This window comes from Meles meles, chromosome 1 (genome assembly GCF_922984935.1).
Source record: "Meles meles chromosome 1, mMelMel3.1 paternal haplotype, whole genome shotgun sequence".
In the NCBI taxonomy this organism is placed as follows: domain Eukaryota; kingdom Metazoa; phylum Chordata; class Mammalia; order Carnivora; family Mustelidae; genus Meles; species Meles meles.
This window is the reverse complement of record NC_060066.1, coordinates 202,287,318-202,309,878: the sequence shown is the minus strand read 5'-3', so window position 1 is coordinate 202,309,878 and position 22,561 is coordinate 202,287,318. Positions and strand designations below refer to the sequence as shown.

Genomic DNA, 22,561 nt, shown 5'->3' with positions numbered 1-22,561 from the left:
TCTGTGTGGTCTGTGAGTGCTGCGGGGCGGGGTGGGCTCCCAGGCGCGAGGGTGGGCGGCACGTGGAGGATGGCGCGGAGAGGCTGGTCGGCACTAGAGAAGGCCTCTGGTTTGGCAAATGGAAGGAAGAGCCAGCGGCAAAGTTCAGTCTGCAGCCACTAACTCACCCTAGCTATGCGATTTCAGGTGTATCGTGTAACCTGCGTGAGGTTCTCTCACCTGGGCTGGGAGAGACTGGACTAGAGCGGAGCTGGAGAAGCTGGCAGACTTCCTGCGGAGCGCCCGTGGTAAATACTGTGTCGTGGCTACTCCACTGTTGTTAGAGCACAAAAGCAGTCTGAAATACGTACATATACCAAGATGTGAATTCATGTGTCACTAAATACTCTTTTTTAAATTTGCTTCAACTATTTAAAAACGTGAAAATCACTTTTGGCTTACAGGCCAAACTGGCCAAGCCATCATTTGTCAACCCATGGTCTAGATGAATCCAGGGGGCCAAACTCTAAAAAGAAATGATTATCACTAGGCCCTCTGTATATTAGTACTAACAATGTGGTAAGATCAGAGTACAGATCCACAGGAGTGAGTTCTCTGTAGCAGGTGAGGAGAGAGGCCGGTGTTAACTGTGGGCCAGAAGCCCGGCCTCCCTCACAGACCTCTGTGAAGTCCATGGCGGAGCAGATCTCTTGCGGGGGGGGGGGGGGGGGGGGGGATTGGGGGGGGGTTTCAGGCAAAGCAGGGGTTATTAGGACAGCACGGACTCCAGGAATGGACCCTGGATGGTTTGAAAGTGGCAGCCAGGACCTCGGTCTGCATATCTTTCAAGCTAAGGCAGAATCTGCCAGGTCAGTATATGCAGGCATCAAAATGAGAAGACATCCAGCGAGGCCTGGAAAGCTCGGGGTGTCTCTGAGGAAGCACTTCTGCTGAGCTCCTCCAGCTACGGACACAAGTCCAGAGCTAGAAGCGATGATGAAATGGAAATTGACAGTGTGTTTTACTTGCTCATCTGCCTTTTGACTAGCATTTCTTACAGGAATTATAAAAAATTAAATGCACATTTACAACCGAAGAACACATATTTGCTTTGAATTGAATATGTGGCTTTAAGAGTGATTCTTACACCCTAATAAAAGACAAGAAAGTTCTGTGAGTAGAGATCAACAATGGGGAAGGGATTCCACACGCAATTTTACACGTGCTTTTTAGAGATCCAACTATTGCCTAAAGCAAGGTGAGCATACACCTCAACTCGATAATCCTATTAGAAAGTCAAACACCTTGGTGTATTTAATTAACCACGTCCTCTCCCTCGAAGTTCTAGGATTTCATGCTTAAGGGAAATGCAGTCCTTGGTCAGCAACACAACTGAACAGCATCCCCACCACAAAGCACACGGGCCAGACAGAGTTGGAGGGCAATGTTTATCTTAGAAATGAGAGTGACCACATATGAAAAATACCACTTAGCGCACATAAAAATCAGTCCCCACCCCCCACCCCTTGGTACTCGATGCCGCACTTCCCCCTGAGGTAAGGCTGTGCCACCATCACACGGCTTTTAAAAAAACAACAAAAAAAACACCCACCGTACAGGAAGACCCAATCCTACGTAACTCCCATCCCCGTGTCTTAAGGAGTCCCAGGGCTCCTCCCCTCAGTCAGACTTCTCCTTCTCCTTCATGTGCAAGAAGACCGTGCTGAAGATGAACAGGCCCAGCATCATGGAGAAGGCGCTGGCGTAGTAGGGATAGGCCGAGGGGATGAAGCGCTCGTACTGCGTGTGCTGGAGTGGCCTCACGGACACCTACGACAGGACAGAGGTGACAGGTCTGGGCCACTCAGCAGCACAGGCGGGGCTGCTGTAGCCAAAAAGGGGACCGTGACTGACGCTCACCTGAGTGGAAGAGTGCAAGTGCGTGTAGCCTAGCCGGTTGTAATCCACTTTAAACTGGAACACTCCATACACGTCCGGCAACTTGAACTGGACGCTGTATTTGCCTCCTGGGGAAGATCCGAGACCATAACCAGGAGCGGCTTCCTGCCCCACGAGAGCAAGCCACTGTGGGGCTGTCAGCCCGCAGCTTGCCCGGGCACGGCTCCTACTTACCTTTCTTCTTCAAGAACGTCCTCACGAAAGGATCGATGCGGACAAACTCCAGCTGAATGTCATCACCATCAAAGGGGACCCATCTGCCATCTGAGAGCTGCTCGATCACGATGCTGTACTCCTGAGACCGCAGGCTGGTTAGCCAGGGGGCCGCCACACTCAGAGCTGCTCTGAACCGCTCGTCTGCCTGACCGGACTCTGGGGGAGCCCCACCCCCCACCCGGGACAGGAACTCTGAGCCACAGCTTGGCACAGGCCCATCCAAGTCTGCACCCAGACCGCTTGGCTCACAAGTGGGCCGGGCACTCTCAGGCCTTCCTGCTGCCACCTTCCCTACCCCTTTACATCCTCCAGACCCGACTCTAGCGAATCCCGCTCCCAGCAGTGAGCACCCAGGGAAGGCGTCCGGCTCCTGCCCTTCCACAGCGAACCCACGCCCCCTTCGGACCCACACCCCTGCAGACATCAGCTGATGTGCCAGGCGCTCTGCACCTACACGGACATTCTTAGGAGTAGAGATGACTTTCTTCTTCCTTATGTAGGCCACGAAGGCCGTCAGAGAAATGTTCAATAAAGACTTTCAAGCCAAAGCAACTTGGCCAAAACCGCAAGGGTGCCCTCCTGCTCCAAGGCACGCTTACCACGAGGTCGGTGACAGTGTAGGCATTGGGTGGGGCGGTCTCACCCACCCGATGGTGGGACACGGGCCCCACGCGGAGGACCCCTTCCTCCTTGAACACCCAGCGGGACAGGGCCACAGCTAACTCATAGTTGCCCGTCTGGGAGTACCTGCAGAAGGGGAAAACGAGGCTAGAGCACCAGAACTTTCCAGCGGTGCCTGATAGGTGAGACAGCTCCCTATTCATCGGGATAAACCCTGGGGGCCGTGCATATCTGGGTATCCTGCCTGAAGGGCACGTGGCAAAGCTGTCAGGTGGTGGTGCTCTGGGGGTCACCTGTACAATAAATACACATCGAAACATCGCCAGATAAGCCATTACTACTTGAAAAGTTTGGAGAGCCGACACCAAAAACAGCAACAAAGTCAAGTCTCCAAATTATTTTAAAGTATCTGAAGACAGCTAGCCTCTGACACCCCTGTCGCTAACAGGCTCCTTCTGCCCCAGCACCCCGGACCACACCCCCCGGAGCCTCCAGCACCGACCTCTGGGAGCCGGGCGCGGCCTTCTGCACTGCTGAGTTGAAGAAGGCGTCACTGAAGAAGTCCAGGGAGCCGCTGAAGATGACCCGGGCGTTGTTCCTGGCCTGGAGCCCGGCAATGAGCAGGGTGTTCTTCCCTACTGCATGGGGGTACTGGGAACAACAGGGGGCTGTCATCCAGGAGAGCTCGGGCAAAGGACAAGCGACTAGACCACAACCACGTGGGTCCTACCTGATGGTGGCACCTGAGGCTCCACTGCCTCTGTCCCTTCCACCCCCCACCATCCACCAACTTCTCATTGCCCAGGCCCTGCAGTGAGCTCTCCTGTTTTTTGGTTTTTTAAGAGAGAAAGAAGGGGGCACAGGGACAGGTTCCACATGCAGCACGGAGCCCAACGAGGGTTCAATCTCACGGTCCTGGGATCAAGACGTGAGCTGCACAAGAGCTGGCGCCCCGCTTCTCATTTTCAAATAAAGTGCTCAAAATAAAGAGGCCTCAAGGCGGCAAAGGCCCCTCACCTGGGTGATAGGTTTATCCGGGAAGAAGGAGTAAGAGGTGGAGGAGCCCGTCAGGATGTCCAATACCAAGGGATTGTCAGGATCAGCCACCATCCTGGGGAAGGAAAAGAGAACTCCCGACACTGAGCCCAAAGACCTGGGGTCCCTAAGGGCTGTTTCTTCACAGGCATGAGTCCTGGTTTCTCAACAGCTGAACCCCTGCTACAACAGCAGCCCTCCTCTCACCGCAACAATGAAGTCTGACTCTGCGTTTCCGAAATTAATTTCGCGCACATCCTCCAGGGAAAGGAATGCCCCCAAATCAAGTTTGGGTTAGTTTCCCAACAAAAGAAAGTGGTCCTGTCCTTTCCAGGGTTCTAGCACCCTGTGCCTTCTCACTCACCCGACCCCTCGAAAGAGGATGGGGTTCAGAGATGATCTGCCGACAATGGTTGGAGCCTTCAACAGGTTCTCGGGGTCAGCCACAATGAGTGTATGCTGCAGCGGCACAGGGAAAGACAGGGGTCAGGAAGAGGGACCCCCACACCAAGGACTCCCTCCCGACCTCCTCTCAGTTTCCCGGCTGAACTCTGCTCTAAGGGCCTGATTACCTGGCCAGGATCTGAGATGTCATAGTTGTGATGGTCAATGACAGCCGTTTTCTCCTCATCGAACTCAATCCCACACTCACTGCCCAGCTCTCGAAGAGGATCACCTGCACAGACCCAAGAAATGCCTGGCTCAGCCCTTACAGGTGCACCCTGGGCCAAGCAGTGTCACTTGCCCTGGCATCCTGGTGACGCACTCTGTCCCAGTCATCTCAGAGCCCTGCAGCTTCCCCTGGCTGAGGAGCCCCAGCTGGACCGCAGGACACAGCATGGCACTCTGACTGCGGGGGTCAGAACCTGAATGGGTAACACAACCAACCACCTGGCTGCCTCCACCTTAACACACAGAAACCCCTGTTGGGGCAAAGCAGATACCTCAGACAGACGTGACCTGGATGAGCCTGGCCTCACAGGACTTCTCTCCTCCTCGTCACCCCCAACGAGAAGCCCACCCAGTACGGTTGTAAACATCCAGCAATGCTGGGGCACCTGGGTGGCTCAGTCGGTTAAGCATCTGCCTTTGGCTCAGGTCATGGTCTCGAGCCCCCAGTCAGGCTTCCTGCTCAGCAAGGAGTCTGCTTCTCCCTCTCTCTCCCCATGCCCTTTCTCTCGAATAAAATCTTTAAAAAAAATAAACAAAAATAAACCTATGAGAACGCTGAGAAAAATGAAACAAGACTGGCCGGGGGCCTGCTGAAGCCGAGTAATACGCACGCAGGCTTCAGGATGCTGCTCTCTCCCTACTGCCAGGTATCTCTGAAATTTTCCAAAACAGGAAATATTCTACCAAAATGCTCTTAGGTCTGCCTAAGGAGCCCCTACTTGTCATCCTTTTGTAAGGGAAGTCCCACTACCATGAACAAAACAAAACAAAGGGAAAAAACAGGGTCCCCAGCCCTTAACAGGCTCAGGAGGGATTGAATGGCTCTGGAGTTCCTGTACTCACTGCTCAGGCCCGCCTACTGAGCACCAGTCTGGCAGCTTCCATTTGTAAAACTCGCCAAGCTTCCCACAAAAATGATAGAAAGCACTAGACCTTCCCAACTCAGACTTACCAATGTCTGAGCTAGCAGCCACCAGGACACTGCCTCCACCGTCGATAAAGGTACTGATCGTCTCCACATTGATGTTGCCTCCGAAATCTGAAAGAAGCACCAGACTGAGTGAGCCAGAGTGCTCCTCGGACACGTGGGTGGGGAGGCTGGACCGCCGACCCGCCTCGATCCATCCCAGCCTCTGCGGCCCACGACGAGACGGTCATTTGCCATATATGCCTCTTTCCCCAAACGGAAGATCTTAAAGGAATGACTTGAGTTCATAAGCTTTTAACTTTGAGAAGTATAAACGACAGAGTCAAACACCTACCAATTATAGTTGTCAAGTTAGTTAATACACATTTCAAATCACATATAAAATACATGTTCAGAAAAGCTGCATTTTCCCACTCAGGTTTCATGATACAACTTCATTCAAACTCACCACCTGCACCTTTCACATCAGTATCTCTGTCATCACTGGAGTGACTTCCGGCTGACAGTTTTCCAGAGCCCATCAATTTCACTTCCATCTAAAATGTCGTAGAATGAGCACTTCTAAATGAGGATGATGCGGTCACTTACACCAGTACTCATTTGCCAACATGTGTAACTTTTCCCCCTATTAATCCTATGATTTAGATCCACAAGAGCCGTAACAGAACCACTCTGTAGACTGCTTTTATTAAAGTGACCCAAAGGGACGCCTGGGTGGCTCAGTGGGTTAAGCCGCTGCCTTCGGCTCGGGTCATGATCCCAGGGTCCTGGGATCGAGTCCCGCATGGTCTCCTTGCTCGGCAGGGAGCCGCTTCTCTCTCCACCTCTGCCTGCCTGTGTTCTCTCTCTCTCTCCTTCTCTCTGACAAATAAATAAAAAAAAAAAAAAAAAAAAAAAAATTTAAAGTGACCCAAAAAGGCATATTAACTTCCAACCTTTGTACTTATGAGACAGTATCTTTCTTTGGTCAGTCAACCCTGGTCAGGGGACCGCCATGAGCATCCAGAACCAGATCAAGAGTCTTCCCCAAAGTACAACCTGATGTTCAACATAGAGTAATGGAAGAAGTGCTTAGGAATTCACTTAGTCATTACAAGAACATTATTTCTTTTGTGCAGAAAGAAAAGGACAGTGGGAGGGAGCGGGAGCTACATATATAGGATGTCAGACCCAGGGCAAGTAGCATCTGAGGTGTGAGAGTGGCCCAGGCAGCATGGGGGGCACCGAGAATGACAGGTGCGGGGTTCCCGAGGCAGGTGACTCTGTCCCAGTGAGGAGCCCAGTGTGGCTCAGCTGGAGTGTGAAGGGGCGAGCAGAAGCAAGTGAGGCTTGCTTCACTCCCCAGTGCTCCCCAGAAGCGGGGAGGGCAGCTCACCAGGCTTTACAGGCCCCTGTGAGGTTGGCCATGAGGAGGAGCCATTGGCGGCTTTTGAACAGGACACCAACATGACCTGCTTTATATTTTTAAAGGACAATTCTGGCAGCTGGGTGGAGAATCGGGTACGGGGACTAGAATGGGAGCAGAGCAGTGAGTTAGGAGGCCACTGTGGTAATCCAGGCAGTGAAGAGAGAAGGGTAAGGGACGGACGGAAGAGAGGAGGAGGAAGACAGGAGGGAAACAGGAGGGGGGCCTCACTCCTATTCTGAAGGTAAAGTCAGCAGGGCCTGTGACAGACCAGATAAGGGGTATGAGAGACAGAGCGGCGCTAAGGACAACCCCAAGATTTCCAGCTCAAGCAAGTGCCGTGTACTGAGACAGGATAGAGAAGCCTGTCCGTCACACAGCCGTTATGAGTCCGTATATGATTACGTACAGATACAACTTGAGAATGGCCTGCTGAGGGGTCATTTTCAGGATGAAAAAAAACAAAGAAAAAAGCAGCTTACCTTACCTTCAGGCACTGACAGAACATTTTGTACCTACCACTTCACCTCTTCTACTACATTCAGAAAGTCCTCTACCCCCTCTCCTGCAGACAGGCCAGGCAGGGTCAGACAATTCAAAAGCAGCTCCAGGCACAGTGGAGTGTGGTTCCCGGCCAGGGCCAATTCTGCCCTACGAGCAATGTCCGGAGGTGGCTACTGCCATCTAGTGCGAAACAGGCTCAGAATGCTGCTACGCATCTTACAGTGCCCAAGACCGCCCCTACGACAGTTATCCAGTCCCGAATGTCCAGAAGCGCCACTGTTGAGAAATCCTTGTACAGTGGCAAGAATCCAGGCTGTGAGATGGAGCTACCTGGGCTTGAATCTAGGAAACCCCTCCACCTTTCTGAGCCCATGTTTCTATCTATAAAACAGGACCTAGTCTTCTCCAAGTACGAAAGATGTGCTAAAGGACCATTCTTCTATGCCATCATTGCATGTGACTTGGGAGCTTCCTAATCCCAGGGTCAGGGAGGAACCCAGTGAGGACTGAGAAGGAAGCCAGGCCAGGGTTCTCACACCTGAGGGGGCCAACTAGTTACAGGACCACGGAGCCAGGGCCAAGTTCTTACCCTAAACCGCCCCCAGCACATACAAGTCTTCTCCCCAGGAGGGCCCATGCAGCTTTCCCACACCATGGGGGACTTACTGTGCCAGGCGCAGAAGTACAACAGTGATGTGGGGCAGAACTTTAAACACTGAATCTCAGAGAGCCCTTCCTCCCTTTCCAATTATTTCTCAAGCTTGCCCCATCAAAGAGAATGTCTTAGTTTGATACTGATCTTAACATTTCCTCTCATGTTTCCTAGTTTCCTTTAAGTGAAAGCCCCAGGCTCAGTGCCTTCAGCACGCAACAGAAGCTGGCTAGAACTTACAGCGTTTACTCTATTTATAGTTACGTTTTCGTGAAAAGAAGTGATGATACCGGCTTTCCATTTTTAGTGGAGATACTGGGTTCATTACTGGTTTCCTTTTAAAATGCAGTTAGAGTTTTGTTGTTTCTTTTTTTTCTTTTTTTAAAGGAGTCAATTTAAAGAAAACAGTAAGTATTAATGGGTGATATGGAATACAGTAAAAATCAGGAAGGAGGTACAGAAATGACTAAGATTTGAGAAACACTGTTTAGCTTCTCTGACATTCCCAAAGCAAGAGCGTAGCTCGGCCTTCCCCCAACCCTTCTCACCTACAGCTCGCTTCCTTCTCAGTGACACTCCCATCCACCTGAGCACAACTTGTAAGCTGTCACAGGAATCCTGACGTATCAATTGGATAAGCCAGTGAAGACATTCACTCTGTTCAACAACCAGCTCTCTGCGAAGCCCTGGACATACCCATCGAGTCTCCAGTAGGGGGCTGGGCTAAATTATGGCTAATGTTCTAGCCATTAGAAACCGAATCCATCCCAATTCTTACCATCAATTATCACAATGCCTCTGCAGGCAAACTATTTAAGAGCATGCCATTATCTCTCCCCAGAGGCCAACCCAAGCAGGGGCACTCTCCATCTTTCCTATCAGACCCTTTATAGAGAAAATCCCCTTCTCAGGGTAGCAGGGCCTGCACTTCCACCGTCTGTGCAACACTTGAACCCACAACCCTCAGCTGTGTCTTTTAGAAAGGAGACATTCCCTCCCAGGCGCAGGTCAGAAGTGAATTTTCCTCTTCCCGGGTAGCAGCAGTGTCCAGGGCTGGTGACCCATGCCATGACCCAGAAAATGCACAAGATCCAGAAGAAAGAGATCAATCAATCGTGGGCCTTGAATCCCAGTTCTGGGAGCGACATGCAGCACTTACCTTCTACCGAGGGGGAGAAGATGATGAGATTGTCGTAGAGGAACTCCCCGTACTTAATAAGGGACAGGCTCGGGTCATCCGCGGTCTTGAATGTGAGTTCAAAGGCCCTGTCTGGACGAGAAGAACAGGGAGCTGAGGCAGACGCGGAAAGCACCGCTGCAGAGACCACGACCGCCCCCCGCAAGCGAGAGGCCAGCGTGGACAGCCTCTTCGTGGAAAATCCGTGGGAGGGAGGGAGGGAGGGTAGTCGCTGCCCTGGGGCTCGGGAGCTTTTCCAACCCGACTGACTTTCCACCACCGCCCCCTCGGGCCTCGGTCTCACCCTTCAGGCTTCGGAAGAAAAGCGAGTGGGTCTCCCGCAGGTTGAGGTTGTCCAGCAGCACTAAGGTGCGAGGACCGCTGGCGCAGGCCAGGCCTAGCAAGGGCAGCAGCAGCCGCAGGAGAGACCAAGCGCGGGCCGCGGCGCCGGACTCCATCTTCTTCCTTCTGCCAAGAACCCAAGCACCTGGGCACCGGAAGTGCCCCGTCTAGACTGCCCAATCGCAGCTCGTGGTCTTGGAGTAACACCCGGAAGTGATCTCGGTACGCCGCGGCCCGGCAGCCGGGGCCACCGCCGGGACGGAGAAGATGGGAGAGCATCGCCGGAAGTGCCCTGATTGGAGGCGGAGTCTCTGAACCCTATTGGCGGAAGGGGCGAGAAGTCCCGCCTCCTCAAAGGAAAAGGCTCAATCCTAGAAAGACAGCTCCGCAGCCGCAGCCAGTCAACAAGGCCGAGCGCCCGTAGACTCCGCCCAAGCCGGACTCCCGCCCGGACCCCAGGGGCAGCCTCTTCGTCAGACCGGCGGGTCACTCATGGGACCTGGGGCGGTGGTGGCCGCCAGGGAGCAACTTCTCGGTTAGGGTTAGGCTGGAAATAGAAACGACGGCGAGGCCCAGCTCTCCCACTCACCTGCGGCCTTTGGAAAAGCCTGGGCTCGTGGGAGCTCGAGGACGGGTTTGAAGCACCCGGTGCGGAGTGAGGCTGAGCATCAGCTCCACCACGGGGTCTGAGTAAAGCTACCACAAGCAGTTCCAAGATTTCGGTGACTCTCTGGGTCCCAACCACAATCCTGGGGCAAATGGTGGAGGAAATGGCGGAGAGAGAAGGTAGCTGTTCTGACCTTTCACACTTGTCCTCGAAGCGCAGAAGTCAAAATCTCCCTCCATCCGTCTCCGTAACTGATTCTACCTCCTATCCATCTGCACTGGCTCCACTGTGAGTTCAGCCTCACCCCTGCGGGGGGCCCCAGTGCAGCAGTCCTGTCCTCCTGCGTATGATCCCACATCGGTCCCCCTCGAACTCAGACCCAGTGGTCCATTTGGTGGCTTAGGAGTCTGTCACAGCTCAGGGACACCCAAGACTCCTCACTCAGGTCTCCACCGAAACTGATCTTGGCAGCCACATCCTCCTTTCAGCCCTGCTCAGGGCTTCCCTGCTGCAGGTCTCCAACCTTGAACACTCTCTCCACCTCCTGCCTTTGCTCATGCCCCTACCCCCCATTCCCATCTTAAGCCCCCCAGGATCTTCTCCATCCTTTATGATAGCCCTGCCCTTTGCAAGGGCACTCTGTTCCCCATCAACACCCGATCTTTCTTCTCAACATAGGTACAACAGCCTGCCTGCAGTTAGACTGATCCCCAGGGCGTGAGCTTGGCCCAGGCATGTGGCTTGTGGGATCCACCACAGTAATTAATGCAAAATGCAGAGGAGAACAAACAAGGGGAACTAATACGGGGCACCTGCTACGTACTGGGAACATCACTTAACTCTCATGGAACCTTCACAACACCCCTAGGAGGCAGCTGTTCCCCGTGGAGCCCAGGGTGAAATGAGTCTCCTCTTCAACCAAAGGCCAGGCCTTTTCCCTCAGATGTTGGGGCCCTCCTACAGGGCAGGCCTGGGGTATGAAGGGCAAGGGAGGGGTGTTCCCTCAATAGCCGGGATGATCTGGGCTCATTCCTGGCACCCAGTTCCAGCACAGCCCCTGAGGACACGCCTCTGGCCTTTTTCTGGGTTTCAGCAAGACACAATCTCTATTGTCCAAAACAAGGGCTCTGCTTTCCTAACTCACAGATCTTTGGAGAACTGAAGGAGGTGCTCGCCCCAGAAAAATGCACTTGTACTCATGAGTGTGGGGAATTGCGGAAACCCCACAGCCCGTTTTTAAAGGCATCAGGTAGTTAAGAAACACCGCTCCAAAAAGCGCTTCCCCATGAAGGCCAGGCAGCCGCGGCAGGAGGGGCCCCGGTGATGCCATCAGAGGACTGGGGAAGGGAGCTCATCGGTAAAAGGCAGTTTATTGGGGCAGCCTTATGTGGGGAAGCCTCCGCTAGGCCGCAGACCAGCTGGGTGTGAGCTCCAGGACTCCTGTGCCCATGCCATCCGGCTTCCCGGCCTGGTGAACAGAGGCATGATGGTCTACCACGGAGATGCTGTCCTTGATCAACGCGGAAGTTGCTGCCCACTCTGTTGGGGCTGCTGCTGAACGCCGTGAGGTTTCGTGTGCCCATGGAGGCACAGAGTAACGGAACGGGGGAGAGGGGCACGCACGGCGGGCTGTGGCGGGTGAGCAGATGGAACACTGGTGTGGCATGGAGAGCCAGAGCGCACCTCCGCAAGGATGGGTAACAGGGAAGGGAAAGCCTCTTCCCAGGGCAAGGACCCCTCTCGAGCATACGGACACCGTGAAAGCAGTGGGGAGGAGGCCTGACTGGGGCTGCCCTGGCGGGGGTGGGGGGGGGGCACCTGGCAGTCTCACAGAGGCCCCAAGGCAGGGCAGCAGCAGGAGGCCATGTTCACAGAGGCTCACTGCCAAAGCTGCTTTTGCTTTTCTTACGCTTGGCCTTGGAAAAGGGGATGTCAAGGGACTCGAGGCGGAAGGGCCGGGGCTGGGGCATTTCAGGGGCCTGGGTAGGCGACATGGCAGAGGTGTTGCTGAGTGGGGAGCCGAGGCCAGGGGGCGAGCTGTGATGCGCTGTGAAGAAGGGGGCAGAGAAGCCAGTAAGCCATGGGGCACGGGGATGGGGAGGCCACCTCACCCCGCCCAGTTGAAGGTCTGGTCCCACCAGAGGGTCTGGGCCAGGAGCTCAGAGTTCTAGAGACTCAGACTCAGGTAGCCCAGGATCTTGAGCCAGACAGGCCTGTACTCAGGGCCCAGCTGCGTGCAAGTGTGACCTCGGGGTGGGGGGGGGCCTCAGTTTCCTCATCTGCAACATGGGCACAGTGCCAGGTCCTCAACTGATGTTCATCTGTGTCCTGTGCTATATTTCCCTCCTGACCCTCAGCTCTACTGAACTCTGCCTCCTCAACGGTCTCAACGTAGAACTGAGATTTGCTTTTTGTGGCTATTTTATTAGAAGCTCTGTGGCCTTTGATTTTGCTTTTAGAAATGGAAGAACGAGGGGCACCTGGGTGGCTCAGTTAAGCATCCAACACTTAACTTGGTTTTGGCTCAGGTCATGATCTCAGGGTTGTGAGATCGAGCCCAGCATCAGGCTCTTCAGTGGAGAGTCTGCCTAAGACTCTCCCTCTCCCTCTCCCTTTGCCCCCCCACCATGCTCTCATGCTCTCTCTCAAATAAATACATAAATAAAATCTTGAAAACAGAAATGGAAGAACAAAGTGACTTTCAATTCTTGCTCTTAAAAGTGTTTCACTTCTGTGGCCCCATCTGCCCCCTTTGGCTCCGTGGGAGAAAGCCACACTACTGACATTTGTGGAAGCCGGTGAGCACATGCCGGACCCCAGCTGTGTGTCGCAGGCTTCCTGTGCTCGGGGAGGCAGAGGAACCAAACACGGCCGCTCTGTGCCAGGAGAGGAAGGGGGACAGGGAGACACACACCGTCTGGGCATGGAACACACACACCGTGTGCCAGGCTCTGGGCTGGGGCGCTCCCCCACCTCATCTCACTTAACCCTGGGAGGTAGGCATGCCCCCTCGGTGTACAGCTGAGGAAACTGAGGCTCAGGGATGGGAAGGGGTTTTTAACCCTGGACCTGACTCTGATCCACCCATCGCGTCTGTCCCAGCTGGCAGAGGGCCGGCTGGGCTCTCCCGGGTGAGGCTGCAGGACAGGAGGTGGGCAGGGCTCTCACCGAGGCTCTTCATGGGATCCGTGCTGAGGATCTGGCTGGCTCGCTTGGACCGGAAGTAGTTACTGGCAATGTTCTCGCTGTCGCTCCGGCTGAGCATCAGCCTGTAGCGGTCTTCTTCCTGCTGAGATTCCATGTTCTCGTAGGTCAACGCCCTTTGTTTCTACAGTCCTCCCCTCTGCAAGCCTGCTGGGGTGGGGGCCGCCTGGACCCTCCCGGCCCACTCTCCAGACCCCACTAGAGACCTCAGACTCCTGGGGTGGGATCCGGGCAGCTCAGGAGAGTCACAGCTCCAGCCAAGCCGATGCCACCCACCTTCCTTGGGAAAGGAAGTGCCTTGTTCTCCAGTACCACGTAGCCCAAACCCATCACGCCATGTTCATAGACTATGAATGCCCCACAGGCACCATCAAGGTCATTACAACTGGAGCCCCCATCTCTGTTCCCCAAAGACTATGATTTGTCACCACTATAACAGACTCTGCGTCAGCCTGACTCTCCCTTCAGGGCTACCCTTCTCCCCCTCGACATGGTCCTGCTGAGGCGACCGTTCACTGTGCCCTAACACCACCATGCCCTCTCGCCCACACCCAGCTGCACAACTGACCATGTGACCAGCCTGAACCAGTCACAGAAATATACATCTTCCGGACATAAGTCCCTGGTCCAGGAGCAGACCCCTGACCCAGACGTGGCTGATCAGAATCTTTCCACAAGGGCTGGTTTAAAATGTGGTAAGAGACTGGGTCTCTTCCTCTTGGATCCCCATCTTTCCTGCCGCGTAGAGAAAGCCTGCCTAGGTCGAAGCTGGCACCACCAGGGAAGCGGAACCGAGAGGTGGAGAAGCGCACAGAAAAACGGCGTGCTCTACAGGAAGGTTTCCTGACCTCTGCTGTTGTAATACGAAATATGGGAGATGGGAGAACCGAGTGACTCTGGAAGCCCAATTACTGCTTTGTGGGCTCTTGAGGGCCCTTTGGTTGGAGGATCCCAGCGAGGGCCCAGGGAACCAGAATGTACAGCCTGGCCTCTGCGACTGAAGGTGAAGCTTCGGTCCTTGGTCAGCAACATGGACTTTCCCTCTGGTCTCCAGGACCATAAGTGCCTTTGAATGAGACCCAGAGCAGGGGAGGGTCCAAGAGAGGGAGACAGAAAAGATCGCCTCCTGCGCTGACCCTCAGGTGGGAGGAAAAGTAGAAGCCCAGGGCCCTATAGGCAGGCTGACCCGCAAGGCCGCCCCATCACCCCCTCTCACACCAGCTCCCCACACCTCACCCCTTCCCCCACAAGCCTTACCGTGCCCGGTTCACCATTGTCTGCTGTGGAGGCTTTGCGAACTGCCTTGTTCTGTGGCCCTGTTGGAACTGCTATGAGAAACACAAGCTGAAGTCACTGCTGCCTGGTCCCCAGTCCCCAGCCCAGAGGGCCAGGGTGGGCGGCAGCACTCGCCCAAGCTCACAGGCCCAGAGCCGGGGGGAGCACACTGCCCAGGCCACGGGAGGACTTTGGGAAACATACCAGGAGGGCTCAGATGCCAAAGCAGCCATTCTCCTGCTTCCCACAACCCAGCGGGCAGGAGAGACCCTGCTGACGGATGCCGGCGCTTGGGAAATGACTCAGAGACTGAACAAACATTCTCTGATGGGGGAGGGGGGGCGCTCCCAGCTGTGAGGCCGGAGACAGACCTTCGAGACCACCTTCCCCAGCCCCTTCTTTGTGAAGATCCGGGACCAAGGCCCAGAGAGAAACAGTGACCTTCATAAGGTCACAAGGAAATTAGGGCCAAAAGCAGAAGGTGACCCAGTTTCTATCCCTGGTCCTGGGACTCGTAGCTCTGACTGGGACCTTGATTCAGTCACTTCTCTATCTGAGGTTCCAGCTCCTTAGATGTCAAACAGGTGCGATCACATTTGCCCTCTCGGGGCTGTTGGGGGAGCTAATGAGTGAAGATCGCGACAGTGACCAAACGTAGCACGCACTTGCCTCGGGCCGGCCATGGCATTAAGGCCCTCACACGCATGAACACATGCCAAGCCGCCCAGCGATCTTTACAGAAGGTGCGGTTACTAATCCCCATTTCACAGATGCGGACACTGAGTCCCAAAAAGGCCACACAGAGAGCAGTGGAGCACGAATTCCAGCCCACATCTGTCTGACTCCAGAGCACACCACTTCTCTCTCGGGTCCCCACCGTCTTGGAGCCCCAGGGTGCCCCCCGGCTGCCGCACCCACAGCCAGCAAGCCCGGGGCCCCGGCTCCGGGTCAGCCCGCAGGAGGGCACGCTGCGTGGAGGACGGCCGAGGGGACGGCTGAGCACCTGACCTACTGGGAGGCTGGTTTTTATGATGATGGGCTCGGGGATCTTCCAGAAGCCGTTGTCCTCGTCCCAGCAGGCCTCACGCCTTATCTTCTCCAGGTTGCTATAGTTACAGTCCCGGCGGATGAGGGGCTGCACCTGCTCCAGGAGCTGCTGGAGGAGCATGGAGTCGCGCTCCTGCCGGCGGATGGTGGCCAAGTAATCGATCTTCTCCAGCTGGAACTCCGACTGCAGGTCTTTGATCTCCACCTCTGCTGCCCGGAGCTGAAAGCAAGGGGTCGGGGGGCGGTGAGCGGTAAGCAGGGAAAACACTGAGCCATGTCGCCATCTGCCCACCCACAGCACCCACGGCCTGCGCCTCTATCTGCCCACACGCCATCCCGGCGCTGACCCGCCCATCCACCCACGTCTGCCGCCCATCTGTCCACTGGCACTAAATGAGCACCTACTGTGTCCACGGCCCTGCAGGAAGCAGGAAAAGGACTCACTCATCAATACCCCTGCCGGCCCCCTGCGATGACCCCGCACAAACACATTTTATCCAGGAGCCTCCGAGAAGGCGCCACACATAACACTGGGGTTACCATGTCCTAAAAGGTGTGAGAAAATTGTACAAATCCTTTTCCTGAGGGAAGTGGAGGCATAAACTCTCCGCCTCAGCAGTGATGGCTCTCCCATGGCCATGGCCAAGTTACGATGTGACAGACGTCGGACTTAAGAGACAGAGCCACCCCAATTTGACCATGGATTCCACACTTCTGTGATCTCCTGCCCGGGGCTGCCTGAATGGAGATTCCCCCCAAGCACAGGTGACTCCCAGCTGCAACTCCCAGCTGTAACCCTGCTGTCCCCAAGACTCCTGGGTGCACAGTCTGTTTCCTCAAAGAGCAGGTGCAGTTTGGTTAGTAAAGGAGGATGTTCTCAGTTCACGGGGATGGTCATCACATGTAACCAGGTGAGAACAGATGCCGCCTGGTAGGACACAGGTGGGGAATTAATAATGCTCCATTCCTTAAGCTGGATGGTGGATACATGGTATTAAAGGTAAAAACTTTATATATTTTTGTACATCTGGAAGGATCTGGAATCCTTCACAGTGACTTTTGTAACAGATTTATTGAGATAGAATTCTCACGTCCTACAACTCACCCATTTAACATGTACAAATTAATGGTTTCTAGTACATTCCAAGTAGTGCAACCATCAGCATGGTCAGGTTTAGAACATCTCATGATCCAGAAAAGAACCCCACCCCCATAGGTACTCATCTTCCACTTCTCCCCAACCCCCAGCCCTACGCAACCACCAATCCACTTTCTCTCTAAATTTGCTTATTCCAGAAATTTCATATCAAAGTAATCATACGATACATGATCTTTTACTTGTGGCTTCTTGCACTTAACACTGTTTTCAAGGTTCATCCCTGTCAGAGCGTGTTTCAGGACTTCTTTTTCTTTTTTTTAAAGATTTGTTTATTTATTTGAGAGAGACAGAGTGGGGGAGGGACAGAGAGAGAGAGAGAGACTTTCAAGCAGACTCCCCACTGAGCATGGAGCCCGATGTGGGGCTCAATCTCATGAGCCTGAGATCACGACCTGAGCTAAAAGGAAGAGATGGATGCTTAAATGACGGAGCCACCCAGGAGCCCCCAGATTTCATTCCTTTTTACTGCCCAATAATATTCCATCATGTGACTATACCACATCATATTTTCCCATTCATGATTGTTTCTACTTTGAGGTTAGAATGAATATTGCTGCTATGAACATTCGCGTACAACTTTTTCTGTGGCCGTATCTTCATTTCTCTTGCTTATAACTGCTGGGTCACAGGGTAACACTATGTTCAACCAACTAAGGAAATGCCGGACGATTTTCCAAAGCAGCTGCACCATTTTACATTCCCACCAGCAATGTATGAGGACAGTCATTTCTCCACCTCCTTGCCGTCGTCTGTTACTACCTGCTTTATTACAGCTAACCCCTGTGGGTGTGAGAGGGTAGCTCTACACCATAGATGGTAGTTTTGTATTGGAGATTTGAGTCACTGGTGGCTAATGACATTCAGCACCGAGTTTCTTGTGTTTATTGCCCATCTGTTTATCTTCTTTGGAGAAATGCCTGTTCAGATCCTTTGCCCATTTCTAAATTGGATTATTTGTCTTTTTATTCTTGAGTTGTAAGGGTTCTTTATATATTCTGGATATAAGCACATTATTGTGATATATTATTTGCAAATATTTTCTCTCATTCTATGGGCTGCATTTTCTCTTTCCTGAGAGTATCCTTTGAAGCACAAAAGTTTTAATTTTTATTAAGTCCAATATATCTATTTTTTCCCTTTGTTGTTTGTACTTTGGTATCATACATAAGAAAGCAATGTCTAACTTATTTTTTTAAGATTTTATTTACTTGAGAGAGAGTGAGGGAGAGAGAGAGAAAGAGCGAGAGAGTGAGAGAGAGAGAGAGAGAGAGAGAGAGCTCACACAAAGGAAGAGGGAGAAGCAGACTCCCCACTGAGCAGGAAGTCTGACTCAGGGCTTGATCCCAGGACCCTGGGATCATGACCTGAGGCAAAGGCAGCTGCTTAACTGACTGAGCCACCAAGGTGCCCAGCAGTGTCAAATTTAAGGTAACAAACATTTACACTTTTGAATTTTATAGCTTTACCTCTTCCACTTAGTTTCTTGATCCATTTTTGAATTAATCTGTGTATATGGTGTGAGGTTGGGGTCCAACATCATTCTTTGCCATGTGGGAATCTAGTTGTCCCAGCACAAAATTGTTGAAAAGACTGTAATTTCTTCACTGAATAATCTTGGCACCCTTGTCGAAAATCAATTGACCATAAACACGAAGGTTATTTATAGACTCTTAGTTCCATTCCATTGATCTATATGCCTGTATTCATACCAGTACCACACAGTCTGGATTACTGTAAATTTGTAGTACGTTTTGAAATAAAGAAGTATGAGTCCTCCAACTTTGTTCTTTTCAAGATTGTTTTGACTATTCTGTCCCTTGAATTTCCATATGAACTTTAGGGTCAGCTTGTCAATCATTGCAAAGAAGTCATCTGGGACTTTGATAGTGATTGCCTTGAGTCTGTAGAACACTTTGAAGAGTATTCCCATCTTATCATTATTAAGTCTTCCAATCCATGAACATGGGTGTCTTTCCATTTATTTAGGTATTCTTAATTTATTTCAACAAGGTTTTATAGTTTGGGGAATATAAGCTTTACACTTCTTTTGTTAAATTTATTCCTAAGTATTTTATTCTTTATTGATGTATTGTAAATGAAAGTTTTTTTAATATTTATTCTTTTTTCTTAAGATTTTATTCATTTATTTGAAAGAGAGGGAGAGAGAGAGAGAGTGCATGCACAATCAGGGGGAGCAACAAGTAGACAGAGAGGGAGAAGCAGGCTCCCCGCTGAGCAAGGAGCCCTACATTGGGGTAGATTCCAGGACCCTGGGATCATGATCTGAGCCGAAGGCAGACACCCAATGACTGAGCCACCCAGCGCCCCATGGAATTATTATTTTTTTAATGTTTATGGATATTATATATTTTTATTTAAGTAGTCTCCACATCCAATGTGGAGTTTAAACTCATGACTCTGAGATCAAGAATCTCATACTCTACAGACTGAACCAGCCAGGTGCCCCATGGAATTGTTCTCTTAATTTTATTTGTAGATTGCTCATTGCAAGTGTGTAGAAATACAATTGCTTTTTGTTTATTGATCTTGTATTCTACAACCTTGCTGAACTTGTTAATTGATTCTAGTAGGTAGGGTTTTTTGTTTTTTGGGTTTTTTTTAGCGGATTCCTTAGGACTTTCTACATAAAAGATGTCATCTATAAATAGATATAATTTTGTATATTCTTTTCCAATCTCAGTGCCTTTTATTTCACTTTCTTGCCTACTACCCCAGCTAGAACCTCCAGCCCAATGTTAAACAGAAGTGGTAAGAGCAGACATCCTTGTCTTGTTCCCAGTCTTAGGAGTAAAGCTTTCAATCTCTCACCATTAAGTATGATGTTACCTGTGGAGATTTCATAGATGCCTTTTATCAGAATGAATTAGTTCCCATCTATTCGTAGTTTCCTGAGTGTTTTTATCATAAGAGGTGTTAAATTTTTTTCAAATACTTTTTCTGTATCATTAAGATGATCACATGGGGGTTGCCTGGGTGGCTAGTAGGTTAAAGCCTCTGCCTTTGGCTCAGGTCATGATCCCAGGGTTCTGGGATCGAGCCCCACATCGGTCTCTCTGCTCAGCAGGGAGTCTGCTTCCCCCTCCCTCTCTCTGCCTGCCTCTCTGCCTACTTGTGATCTCTGTCTGTCAAATAAATAAATAAAATCTTTTAAAAAAAAGATGAACACGTGGGTTTTGTCCTTTATTCTATTGATATGGTATATTACATCAATTGATTTGGGATACTAAACCAACCTTGCATTCCTAGGCTAAATCACACTTTGGCATGATGTATAATTTGGTTTGCTAGTATCTTATGGGCATTTTCTGTCTACATTCATAAGAAATACTAGTCTATAGTTTTCTTGTTATGTTTTTCTATGGTTTTGGTATCAGGTGATATGGGCCCCATAGAATAAGTTAAGAAGTGTTTCCTTCTATTTCACAATTATTTTTTTTAAAAGATTTTATTTATTTATTTGTCAGAGAGAGAGAGAACACAGGAAGACAGAGTGGCAGGCAGAGGAAGAGGGAGAAGCAGGCTCCCTGCCCAGCAAGGAACCCGATGTGGGACTCGATCCCAGGACACCGGGATCATGACCTGAGCCGAAGGCAGCGGCTTAACCAACTGAGCCACCCAGGCGTCCCTTCACAATTATTTTTTTAAAATGTTTTTTAGGGCTGCCTGGGTGACTCAGTGGATTAAGCCTCTGCCTTTAGCTCAGGTCATGATCTCAGGGTCCTGGGATCGAGCCCCACATCGTGGGGGGGGGGGGGTGTCCCTGCTCAGCAGGGATCCTGCTTCTCCCTCTCCCTCTGCTTTTCCTCCCTGCTCATGCTCTCTCTCTCTCTCTCAAACAAAGTCCTGGGTACCTGGGGATGATGGCAGCTACCTAAATCTGAATCTCTCCAGGGTGACCCTCCAAAACAACACACAGAATGGGGAAAGAAAATGAAACCCCCCTCCACCCAGCCTACACAAACAGGTCCAAAATACCCAAAGTCCAGCAGAGAGCTGGTGGGCCCGCCCCACAGCGGGGAGGAGTGGAAAGCATCCAGCAAAGTGTGGAAGGGGGAGGGCAAGGTGTGGAAGGCAGATAACATCACTCCCCAAATGAGAAAGCCCTACTTTGAGCGGGGAAATACTGAGGATAGATCAGATACTGCGAAACCCATGGAAAAGACTGGAATGCATGTCGGTCTCTGCAAGTCTCTGGAGAGACCGAGGGGTGAGTCTCTGCAAGGCATTGCTTCTGGACGGTGTTTAGAAGTGGGAGACCCCTTGAGGTGTAAAATAAAAGTCTGCAGAAACAAGAGAAAATCACAAAAGACACACAGACCCCTCCCACTGGAAGAGAGATTGAGAGAGAAAGAGCGGACCCAAAAATGAGAGCGAGATTTGGAAGGTAACGTCCTGACCCCTGTGATTTCCACCCCTTAGGACATGCCCGTAACTATGTTTCTCTTCCACAGCAAAAAGGACTTTGCAAATGGAATTAAGGTTATTAATCTGTTGACTTTAAAACAGGGAGATTATCCTGGATCACCCGGTGAGCCCAGTGTAAACATGTGGTGTGACCACGGGGTGTGGAGAACCAGGCAGAGGAGAAGTGATGCTTTAGACGAAGGAGAGTCAGAGAGCTGAAGCCTAGGAGGGGCCAGCCCTGGCAGTCTCAGAGGGGGCCAGGGAGCAGGCACCCTCTAGAAACAGAATGACCCCCAGCGGACAGCCTGCAAGGACATGGGATCCTCAGTCCTACAGCCACATCGGCCTGAGTCCTGTCAACAACTAACTGACCCTGGAAACACATTCTTCCCTAGAACTTCTGAGGAAACGCAGCCCTGCCCACACCTTGGTCCCAGCCGTATGGAATTCTACGCAGAGGAGTAAGTCATGCTGGACCATGACCGAAAGAACTATGAGATAATAAGTTTGTGTTCTTTTAGGCAACTCTATATGTGGTAACAGCTAACTCCCACAGCAATAGGAGACAGTCTATTTAATACTGCACTTCACTACAGGAACAGAAGAGTGTGCTGTCGACTGAGCAAACCCAGCCAGCCGCCCAAACCCTCACCTCTGCTTTCAGCTGGTCCTGAAAGCGCAGAAAAACAAGACACTGCAAAATACACAGAAAAGAGCAGAAGTAGCTAATCAAAGCTGCTCTTTGAAGAAAGAGGAAATGAAAATCAAAGCATTTCAGAAGAAAATCCCCCCCCAAAGCATGAGCACATAGAACCAAAATATAACCCAACATCCCAATGTGCATAAAATTTCCTTCAGTTCACACATATGAACATTTCAAATCAGCAATCCAGAAACCTTCAGGTGGAAATGGACAGAAACGAAGAAGGTATAAAATGGGACATTTAACCAAACTCCAGAAAGAATTTTTCAAAACTTAGGTGCACAGACGAGATTACAAGATATCCCAGGAAGAACAAATTTGGCTGAAAAGATAAAAAGGGTATTAAGAAAAAGCATGAAAATAACCAAGAAAATGTAAACACTACAGAGGTTCAAAGAGGGGAAAAGCATCAGCTTCTGGTTTGGTGAGCTCTTTGGGTGAAAGGTGTCAGCTGGGGATGAGAGGTGCCATGCGGTGGCCGAGGGGGACGAGTCAGGGGCCAGAGCCCCTGGGGGTGTGCCAAGGGAAGCAGACAGCAGCTTCTCCCCTGCTGTCCTCACTCCCTGTGCTCAGTCATATTTGCCTCCCTTCTCCTCCTGGAGCCACTAAGCTCCTATTGGGTACTGGTCCCTCCCCCAACCTGGAAGGCTC

The 22,561-nt window shown here is 51.6% G+C and overlaps 2 protein-coding genes across 3 annotated transcripts in view; both read right to left on the bottom strand.

Annotated features, from left to right (window-relative positions):
- Positions 1-1,408: 1,408 nt before the first annotated feature.
- On the bottom strand, positions 1,409-9,665 carry DDOST (dolichyl-diphosphooligosaccharide--protein glycosyltransferase non-catalytic subunit). The gene is made up of 11 exons (XM_046007458.1): positions 9,453-9,665; positions 9,131-9,241; positions 5,435-5,521; positions 4,383-4,486; positions 4,175-4,269; positions 3,793-3,886; positions 3,278-3,426; positions 2,754-2,901; positions 2,113-2,233; positions 1,900-2,006; positions 1,409-1,809 (listed from the first exon to the last, which is right to left on the bottom strand). The coding sequence occupies exons 1-11, from the start codon at positions 9,604-9,606 to the stop codon at positions 1,660-1,662; spliced, it is 1,320 nt and encodes a 439-aa protein (XP_045863414.1). The 5' UTR covers positions 9,607-9,665; the 3' UTR covers positions 1,409-1,659.
- A 1,783-nt stretch (positions 9,666-11,448) lies between these two features.
- Positions 11,449-22,561, bottom strand: part of KIF17 (kinesin family member 17) — a 40,580-nt gene continuing 29,467 nt past the window's right edge. For both annotated transcript variants that reach the window (XM_045981381.1, XM_045981391.1), the window contains 4 exons: positions 15,585-15,843; positions 14,559-14,629; positions 13,266-13,386; positions 11,449-12,144 (listed from right to left, as the gene is read on the bottom strand). In XM_045981381.1, coding sequence (XP_045837337.1) covers positions 11,966-12,144; positions 13,266-13,386; positions 14,559-14,629; positions 15,585-15,843 — 630 coding nt within the window. In that variant the 3' untranslated portion in view covers positions 11,449-11,965. The remainder of the gene's footprint in view (positions 12,145-13,265; positions 13,387-14,558; positions 14,630-15,584; positions 15,844-22,561) is intronic.

What these genes read in the sequence shown, in the direction of transcription:
- DDOST (XM_046007458.1), bottom strand. Translation starts at nt 9,606, where the DNA reads ATGGAGTCCGGCGCCGCGGCCCGCGCTTGGTCTCTCCTGCGGCTGCTG. An exon ending in TTTCTTCCGAAGCCTGAAGG is followed by an intron (nt 9,242 to 9,452) that starts GTGAGACCGAGG and finishes CTTCTCGTCCAG; the next exon opens with ACAGGGCCTTTGAACTCACA. An exon ending in ACTTGCACTCTTCCACTCAG is followed by an intron (nt 1,810 to 1,899) that starts GTGAGCGTCAGT and finishes GTCCTGTCGTAG; the next exon opens with GTGTCCGTGAGGCCACTCCA.